The following is a 10,253-nucleotide window of genomic DNA, read 5'->3' on the forward strand; positions in this document are numbered from 1 at the left end:
GATAAATATTGCACCGTCCCTGATCTTGAATGGCTATTCTGATAAATAAGTTACCGGTATGGTATCTTTATAGTTAGACCACCATAAACTGAATAACAAAATTTAAGACTCAAACTAAATATAATTTCCCACATGTATGGTATAGTCGTCTCGGATTTAAATACTTCTTTGTCAAAGTTTAAAATAGATTTATCGGTTTTACTGAATGAACAGTGTTATGAAAACCACCTCAATCGATAATCTTGACTTTTAAACGTGTGTAAAAAGAGTTGATTATTACCTGTGAGAACGGATCGCTATAAATACACATCATTTACAAAGTTCGACAACATGCAGACAATTAAACCGGTGTTAAGAAGGAAACAAAAGATCAGTCCTTATTCTTGTTAGGGGTAATTATTTATATGAATACAGTGACAATGGAAATACCAAAGGAAAGTATTGATGCGTGTGGGAGTGAAGTCACTGTGGCCATGCTTTGTGAAAATGGAAAGAAGTACCCAATGTCCGAGAGTGTTAGATATTTAAAAATGGATATGACCACGATGAATCCGATAAATGATCCAGAAAGACCACACATCTGTACGACATGCAGTAGAGGGTTCAAAAGTAATGTAGATCTACGAAAACACGTGAGAATACATACAGGTGAAAGACCATATGCTTGCAAACTTTGTAATAAGACGTTCACACAAAATGGAAACTTAACAATGCACATGAGAGCCCATACTGGTGACAAACCTTTCATTTGTGGCATATGCGATCATAGATTTGTAAATAGCAGTCACTTAAAGGCACATGCGAGGATCCATACTGGCGAGAAAGTAAAACTACCTTTGAAACATTTTTGTAGTGTATGTGAAAAAGGTTTTACAAATCATAGGGACTTAAAGAAACACGTGAGAACCCATACGGGAGAAAAGCCGTATGCGTGTACAGTATGTGAAAAAACATTTGCACAAAACGGCAATCTCCATATCCACATGAGAATCCATACAGGATATAAGCCATATTCTTGTGATAAATGCGGCAAACAGTTTGCCACCAATAGTAATTATAATGTTCATATGAAGATACATGCTGGTAAATTTTCACAATATTGCTCTGTTTGTAATAAAGGTTTCACCAATAACTGTGACTTGCAACAACACATGAGAAAACACACAGGTGAAAAGCCGTTTCAATGTAATACTTGCGGCGAGCGCTTTAAACGAGAATTTAACTTAAAAGAACACACCATGAGGAAACATACAAAAGAAAATAATTACGTCTGTGGAGTTTGTGACAAAGGATTCATTCGTAGTACTGAATTAAAACTACACATGAGAGGACACACAGGCGAAAAACCTTTTTCGTGCGAGGTTTGTGGTAAAGGGTTTAGTCAAAACTGTGATTTGAATAGGCATATTAAAACCCATGCTTCCCAGACAGATGAGAAATGTAGTAAACTATTTGTTAAAAAGGTTGATTTGACCAGACATATGGAATATCATACAGAACCCACAAACGAAAATTGCAATGGAAATAGTCAACATAGCGACTTGACTAACTTTACAGAATCAAAAAGTCAATCCAGTGACTTGACTAGACTTGTGGATTCAAATAGTCATCAGAATGACTTAACAAGACTTTCAAAAGCAACAGGTCAATACCGTGACTTGTCTAGACATATGGAATCAAATAGCCAACACAATGACTTGACTAAACTTGTGGTTTCCAATACTAGTAATGTCATATCAGACAGTAATTTGGAATCAAGCTCTAGTTCAAACAGTATTTTGATAGGACAAAGTACATCTAATACAGAAAAAAGCTGCGATGAAAATTGGTATAGTGATCTTACTCAAAACATAATTTCCCATCCTAGTGAACATAACAAAACAATTGGTGATTTGGACCAAATTAACTGTTTAAACAGCAATGAAAGACTAGATACTGTAGAGACCGGAACCGAGTCTTCCCATGATAGCGATTTGAACACAACTGAAACAATCCTTGAAGAAGTGAAACGACCTTTATACCTTTGCACAACGTGTAAACGAACATTTCCCGATAGCAATCGTTTACAATATCACGTGAAATATCACCACACTATTACAGAACATAACATTTGTGGTATATGTGATAAAATTTTCAGCTGTACGAATTCTTTAAGAAGGCACGCACTACTCCATAAAGAAAGTAAGGAACAGGACTTCGCGTACAACTGTAACTACTGCAGTAAACGATTTTGGAACAAAAGTGATTTACAGGTTTGCTTTATTTTCCATATGTATTAGAAACTAGGCTTACTATATATAAGTGATAAGAATTATGTTAACAATATTTGGTGCCTGGAATTATTGCACATGTCTTTTTGGTGGTTCCATTTGCCTTGACCCAATTTTCGTGGTTCATTGATTAACATTTAGTTAACCAGGTAAAGCCTGTTTCTAATATACTATTAGCAATAGATTTACTGTCTTTGGTGCATGAAATGATTGTAAGATGCACATGTCTGCCTGTCATGTACCATATTACCTTGACTGCCTCATTTTCATGGTTTATTGGTCAATGTCAAGTTTTTCTCAGTCTGTTTTTTCTTACACTTTTTTAAGCAAAAGGTGAACTATATTTAGTGTATGGCATGATTACCGGTACAAGGTGTACTTTTATGTCTGCCAGTGTTTATTTGAAATTGACCTCATCGATCATTGATAAAATTAAGCTTTTGGGATACTTGCAGCAAAACTTTATTTTTTACAAGATTTTCATCATCAAGTCAATCATGGTCGGTACAGACGGTACATTTCATTGTGCACTCTTGATTTTGTTGTAGACCTCTAATAGTTTTTAGTAACTTACGGTTGCTGTCTAGTTAAAGTCACAATACCTCACGTCTCCTTAATCGTGGTCCTAAATATGCATAGACCATTTGCAAATGAAGCGGATAAGTAAAAAACTATCGTTCATGCTATTAGTATGCTTTAATCTATAGCTTGTACATGTTGTAAAAATAGCGCAAGCAGGCTATCAAAAGTGGAAAATCGACATTTAAAAGACAATACATTAAACTGATGATCGCTTGCGTAAACACTTGGAACCATTTTATCGTATATACGTCTTCATTCAATTACATAAAAAATGTTACAAAAACGTGTTCAATAAGTTTTCAATCGATTAACACTTATACACATGATATACATGTACTAGTATGTTCAAAGTGTTTAATACAATTCAATGCAATGATATTAATATAACATTTCAAATGTTAGATCACAAATTTAAAAGTTATTTCTTTTTACAGAAGCATACGAGAACACACACAGGAGACAAACCATTTATTTGCAAAATATGTCAAAAAGCCTTTGCCCGAGATGGCAACTTAAACGTACACATGAGGAAACACACTGGTGAGAAACCGTACGAATGCAACTCATGTGATGAGAAGTTTACGTACCACAGTGGGCTGAAATATCACAAGATGATGAGATGTCATAAAACTACAAGGGTCAAATCTGTAAGCATGGGCGGAAGTTCTCTGGATAATAAACGGACATATGTAAGTGTAGCTTGCAACACAGAGAATGAAAACATTGGTCAGCCATGTGTCTTCATTAACATAGAAACGTTTGATAAAAGCAATCATCTAGAAAATGACAGTAAACTTCCTCAATCAGAATCGATCATTCTAAATCGCTCACATATTAGTGAAGCTTGTGACATTAAGAATGAAAGCATCGATCAGGCAGGTGTTTTTATTAACCATGAAACGTTTGATAAAAGCAATCATATAGACAATTACGATAAATTTACTCGAGCAGAATCAGTCGATCTAAATCGCTCACAAGTTAGTGTAGCTTGCAACACGAAGAATGAAAACATTCATCAATCAGGTGTCGTCAACCAAGAAATATCTGATAAAAGCAACCATATTGAAAATGACGATGAACTTCCTCAATCAGAATCAATCGATCTAAATCGCTCACATGTAAGTCTAGCTTCCAACATAAAGATTGAAAACACTGATCATTCAGGTATATTCATGAACCCAGAAATGTTTGATAAAAGCAATCACATTGAAAATGGCAACGAACTTCAAGCAGAATCAGTCGATCTAAATCGCTCACATGTAAGTGTAGGTTGCAATATGAAGAATGAAAACATTGATCAGTTGGGTGTCATTATTAACCCAGAAATGTTTGATAAAACCAATCATATCGAAAATGACAATAAACCTTCTCAAGCAGAATTAGTTGATCTTAATCATGGGTTTATGCATGAAAACATCCCTGGTGTTCCAAACTGTGAGAAACAGCTTTCAAATGATCACATTGATTCGGAAATTCCCAATTTCGAGTGTAAAGTTGACATTGGTCAGGCGGTAAATTCTGAACACAGTATTGCATTTCACAAGAATTCGTCTGGAGACCAAACTGATTTATTTTCTCAGGAAATGGAAAATTGCATTAAGACAAAGTCCACCAGAACTAACCAAGAACCGCCCACCATAACTTATAATACGCGTTCGCGAATTAGAATTGAACAATCACATCCCTGTATGACAACTGGAAGGTGTTGTCTGCACGGTACTATATTGAAATAGTACAACAAGAGTGCACACGCTGAAATGTCTCGCCTTCTATACTAATCATTGATATTATGTTGATAGTCCTAAGTATAAAGCTAAGCTTTATTACAACTGTCACATAAACTTAACATTAACCAAGATAACTAAACAAAGACCAATGAACCTTGAAAAAGAGGTCCAGGTCAGATGAACCATGCCAGGCAGACAGGTACAGCTAACAATGCTTCTATACAACATATATAGTTGACACATTACTTATAGTTTAAGAAAAATAGACCAAAACACAAAAACTTAACACTGTTCAATGAACCGTGAAAATGAGGTCACGGTTAAATAAAACCTGCTCGACTGACATAAAGATCATAAAATATTTCCATACACCAAATATCGTTGACCTATGGCATATAGCATTAGATAAAAAGACCAAAACTCAAAAACTTAACTTTGACCACTGAACCATGAAAATGAGGTCAAGGTCACATGACATCTGCCCGCTAGACATGAACACTTAACAATCATTCCATACAACAAATATAGTAGACCTATTGCATATGGTATGAGAAAAACAGACCAAAACACAAAAATTTAACTATAACCACTGAACCATGAAAATGAGGTCAAGGTCAGATGACACCTGCCAGTTGGACATGTACACCTTACAGTCCTTCCATACACCGAATATACTAGCCCTATTGCTTATAGTATCTGAGATATGGACTTGACCACCAAAACTTAACCTTGTTCACTGATCCATGAAGTGAGGTCGAGGTCAAGTGAAAACTGTCTGACAAACACAAGGACCTTGCAAGGTACGCACATATCAAATATAGTTATCCTATTACTTATAATAAGAGAGAATTCAACATTACAAAAAATTTGAACTTTTTTTTCAAGTGGTCACTGAACCATGAAAATGAGGTCAAGGACATTGGACATGTGACTGACGGAAACTTCGTAACATGAAGCATCTATATACAAAGTATGAAGCATCCAGGTCTTCCACCTGCTAAAATATAAAGCTTTTAAGAAGTGAGCTAACGCTGCCGCCGTAGCCGCCGCCGCCGCCGTAGCCGCCGCCGGATCACTATCCCTATGTCGAGCTTTCTGCAACAAAAGTTGCAGGCTCGACAAAAACGATTTGATTTACTGATAAATTTTCTATATGAAGCGTGAAGGATTACTCAAACACAAAACATAATAAAGCCGACGGTGAAAGGTCGCAGATGTCTTCCCAACATCGTCGTAGCTCTAGAAACATTCATGTATGTGAAACACGTTTTGTTTAAGAATTCGTTACATGTTGAAGAGGAGCATGCTGCAGGAATTGATCAAATTATTTCCGTATTACATTTCATCAAATATAAACGTTTTTAAGTAAATAACTCTTGAAGGATGAGATGGCTAATTCCTTATCCGTTTGTTGTTACTTTTTTACGATTTTTATGATTACTTTTTATACAACTCTTTTTTTTCATTTTTCTATAAAAAAAATCTTGTATATAAATTAAAAAAAAAAAGAACATATTGTCTTTGTATCTCTTACACCTGCATAAAAAAATGCGATACTATGGTTGATGGAAATCAACCAGTTCAGTTTATGCTTTTGATTTAAATAAGGAGATGTTTTATGATTGCTGATTGACCAAATGATACATGTAAATTTACGGAACTTACAGTTACTGTCTTGAACAGTGAGCAAGTCTTTTATTGTTGTGCTGTCTATAAAATTTGAGTTTCAGATTCTCAGTTGATTGTAATAACTGCAAACAAGAACTTTTAAACGTTAGTACTAGGAATAAATACTGCAGCCCCTTCAGACAAAGTTGGTCTAAGACTGTTCTTTTAATTCTTCTTTGGTTTTCTTGCTCTCATTTTATAACTTATACGTCTCCCAAAAAGTTGATAAGTGAAATCACATAATTATCTAAGTTCTTTGATTTTACTTGTAAAATTACCTTCATCAGTGACACAAAATGGATGACATCGCTAGTGTCTGTAGGCACATATTAAATGCGAGCAGTTGCAATTTTAAGTAAACCAATGATATACAAATGTACACTAAATTATTTAGTTATCCTGTTGATATGTAAAACCAGAACCTAAACATTGACCAATGGGAAATAATGTGGTCTATATGTCAGATGGTACCTGCAAGACATGTACGAAGTATAGTTTACCTAGTGCTTATAGTAAATAAGAAACGGAACAAAACTTCCATTGAGAATGAACTGGAAATGAGGTTAAAAGTCTGATGACACCCGACAGTTAGACATGTAGTACACCTTTGTACAATAATTCCATACTACACCTTGCATATATTTGACATCTCAAGTATATTCTTAGTGTCAATAAAATCTCAACTCCTACATGCATTTTCCATTAAATAAAACAACAAACCCAGATATTCTTTTGGAAATGACCAATTGTTCTACGATTTTGAAAACCTATTAGCATCAATTTAATTAAAAGCTATATTTTAATCAGATTGTATAAGAATATGCATTCAAAAAACAAAACTAGCACTTTTAGAGCTTGCATTTCAGATTTTGATGTATAGAAATTCAACGTTTTTAATCAAAAATTAAAAAAAACTTTGAGGAAAGGTCATTGAAAGTAAGGGAGACTAACACTTTTCCTTTGCATTTAGTACCAGTGTGATCACATTATGCAAGTTTCTAAACTGAAAAAAAATGATGGAAAATTAAATTGAATATGAAGTTATATTTTTACAGGCACTCAGTATATTAACTGAAAAAAGTAACAAAACACAAACCCAACATTGACCAATGAACCATGGAAATCAGGTCAAGGTCAGATGATGTCTGCTTGAAAGACATGTACACTTTACAATAAATTGGTTATCTTTTTGCTTAACGTAATGGACCTTACCAAAACTAAACAAGAAACTTTCTTTTACAGTTTGCTATGTTGAGCTGTTTCGCCATTGTCCCAAGTTATGAGTAATTTTGAGCGCATGTAAACCCTGCACTTTCTCAGACTTGTTTTTGTCAAATGTTTTGTTTTAATTTAGGTCGTTTGAATTGTTTCAAATTTTGTCATGTTAGTGGCTTTAAAAACCGACTATACAGTATGGAATTTCCTCTTTGTGGAAGGCTATTTAGTGACTTGTAGGTGTAATACCACCATTGATTTTCCCCTATTAGTCTTTGTTAAATTTGCACTTTTTAAATAAATGTGCAGAATTTATCTTTGTTTCAAATAAAGAAATACTTGGCATGAGTAAACTTTTATCCTGTCCAGTACTATAGAAAATAAAATTCGTAAGGGTTCCAGGGAACCCAGTGTCTCGCCTACTTTTGCTGTTAATCGCAGACTCAACAAAAAAGAGGAAAAACATCAATAAAAATTACCCTCTCGATACTGTCTTTTGATTGAAAGAAGCTTCCAAGTTTGGTAAAAAATCCAGGATAGTTTATGAATCTAATAAATGTTTTATAAACTTTAACTGCAGACTGTATGTAATGTTAACTGGAAGAAAACTAAGTCCATTTATAAGTAAAATACGGAAAAAGTGAATTTTTTTTTCACAAAATTTTCTTCTGAATAATATCTTATAATCAGAAACAAGCTTTTGTCTAAGTTTGGTAGAAATCCAGGATAGTTTAAGAAGATTATAAAAATTTTAAAAACTTAAACCACAGAGTGAATGTTTTGTTTCTGGCAAAAAAACTAAGTCCATTTATAAGTAAAATACGGAAAAGTGGAAATTTATTTTTACAAAATTTTCTTCTTGATACTATCTTATGATCATAAACAAGCTTCTGTCCAAGTTTGGTACAAATCAAGGATAGTTTACAGGCTCGGATCCAGAGGGGGGGTTCCGGGGGTTGGAACCCCCCCTTTTTTTTGGACGATCAATGCATTTGAATGGGGACATGTAATTGGAACCCCCCCTTTGTCCTGGGTTAGGAACCCCCCCTTTTTAAAATGGCTGGATCCGCCCCTGGTTTAGGAAAGTTATTAAAATTTTAAAAACTTTAACCACAGAGTGAATGTAATGTTTCCTTGCAGAAAAACTAAGTCCATTTATAAGAAAAATACGGAAAAGTGGAAATTTATTTTTACAAAATTTTCTTCTTGACACTATCTTATGATCATAAACAAGCTTCTGTCCAGGTTTGGTACAAATCAAGGATAGTTTATGAAAGTAATTAAAATTTTAAAAACTTTAACCACAGAGTGAATGTAATGTTTCCTCGCAGAAAAACTAAGTCCATTTATAAGTAAAATACGGAAAAAATGGAATTTTATTTTTACAAAATTTACTTCTGGATACTTTCTTATGATAATAAACAAGCTTCTGTCCAAGTTTGGTAGAAATTCAGTATAGTTTAAGAAAGTTATTAAAATTTCAAAAACTTTAACCACAGAGTGAATATTTGTGGACGCCGCCGCCGACGGAATGTAGGATCGCTTAGTCTCGCTTTTTCGACTAAAGTCGAAGGCTCGACAAAAATTCACATAACATTTCATTGCATATAAGAAAATAACAATCACTGGAAGTTAACCAACAGATTTCTCCCCTTATTTAGTCTGTGTACAAGGTTTAGTATTAAGTAACCATGTAACCTCAAGTTTACAAAATATTCTATAAAAACGCCAAATAAAAAAATAATGGGGCTTTGAAATATCCAAGATATATGTTTATGACACAGAAATGTTTTACTGCAATAAAATGTTGGATAAATTACCTACAACTGTCAAATTCAAGGGAATATTTTTTTCAATCCATTTTATGTATACAACCGGATGTGACGTACCATGATTTGGTGGTATTACACCTGAAATTGCTTATATCAACTTTTTAAAAAATCTGGTGGAAAAGTGTCTCTTTGGCAATCAAAGCACATCTCCTTATTTCATATTTTTTCTCATTTTGGAAGGTTTTACAGCGACCTATATATCCGCTTTTTAAATTCGGATGGATTGTTCATAAAAGCATCTCAGCTTTTTTTTAATTGACCAATGAACCATGAAAACAAGGTAAAGGCCTTTCAATAAGACATGTACACCCTCACAATGAATCCATTCAACAAATTTACATGCAGTTGACCTGCTGCTAATAGACTAGTAATTGAGTGAGAAACAGACATATTCATAATTATTTTTTTCCTTTACCATTCATAAATGAACCGAGGACTGAGGTGAATTCAGTCTAACAAACATGTATCCTTGCAAGGATCCAATATACCAGACATAATTATCTTACTACTCATAATAAGTAAGAAATTCACAGGTCATTAAACTTTTCTCATTTTCAAGCAGTCCCTGAACCATGAAAATGATAGACATTAAGATTGTATGTTGAATCCTGAGAGGCCTTAGTGAACATCCTCATTCCCAACCATTTTATGAGAAATGCTTAGCCAAGACCAGCCTAATACGACTGCAAAGGGTCAAACCCTGAACAGTTAGGTCAAGTTTGTTAAATGTGGTGAAAGATCTAAAAAATTTGAAATCTGGCATTTAATTTACCTAGTATGGTCTGATATCCAAAATCTCACAACACAGTTAGAAGCAGCAATTTAAAATTTTGAAAAATTCTTGGAAAAAGGTTAGAAGCCCCCACCCCCAATAAAAAAAAATTGTATCTGGTTCATTGGGCATGTCTGATAATTCTATCTTGTGACTGCACTAGTTCTTGCCATCAAATCTTTTTATC

The 10,253-nt window shown here is 34.1% G+C and overlaps 1 protein-coding gene across 1 annotated transcript; it reads left to right on the forward strand.

Annotated features, from left to right (window-relative positions):
* The first annotated feature begins 211 nt into the window (after positions 1-211).
* LOC139512477 (zinc finger protein 271-like) lies at positions 212-6,166 on the forward strand. The gene is made up of 3 exons (XM_071300107.1): positions 212-2,252; positions 3,287-4,584; positions 5,693-6,166. Coding segments are annotated over exons 1-3 (3,147 nt in total). The 5' UTR covers positions 212-404; the 3' UTR covers positions 5,694-6,166.
* Positions 6,167-10,253: the final 4,087 nt, after the last annotated feature.

This window comes from Mytilus edulis, chromosome 2, assembly GCF_963676685.1.
Source record: "Mytilus edulis chromosome 2, xbMytEdul2.2, whole genome shotgun sequence".
Lineage (NCBI taxonomy): Eukaryota > Metazoa > Mollusca > Bivalvia > Mytilida > Mytilidae > Mytilus > Mytilus edulis.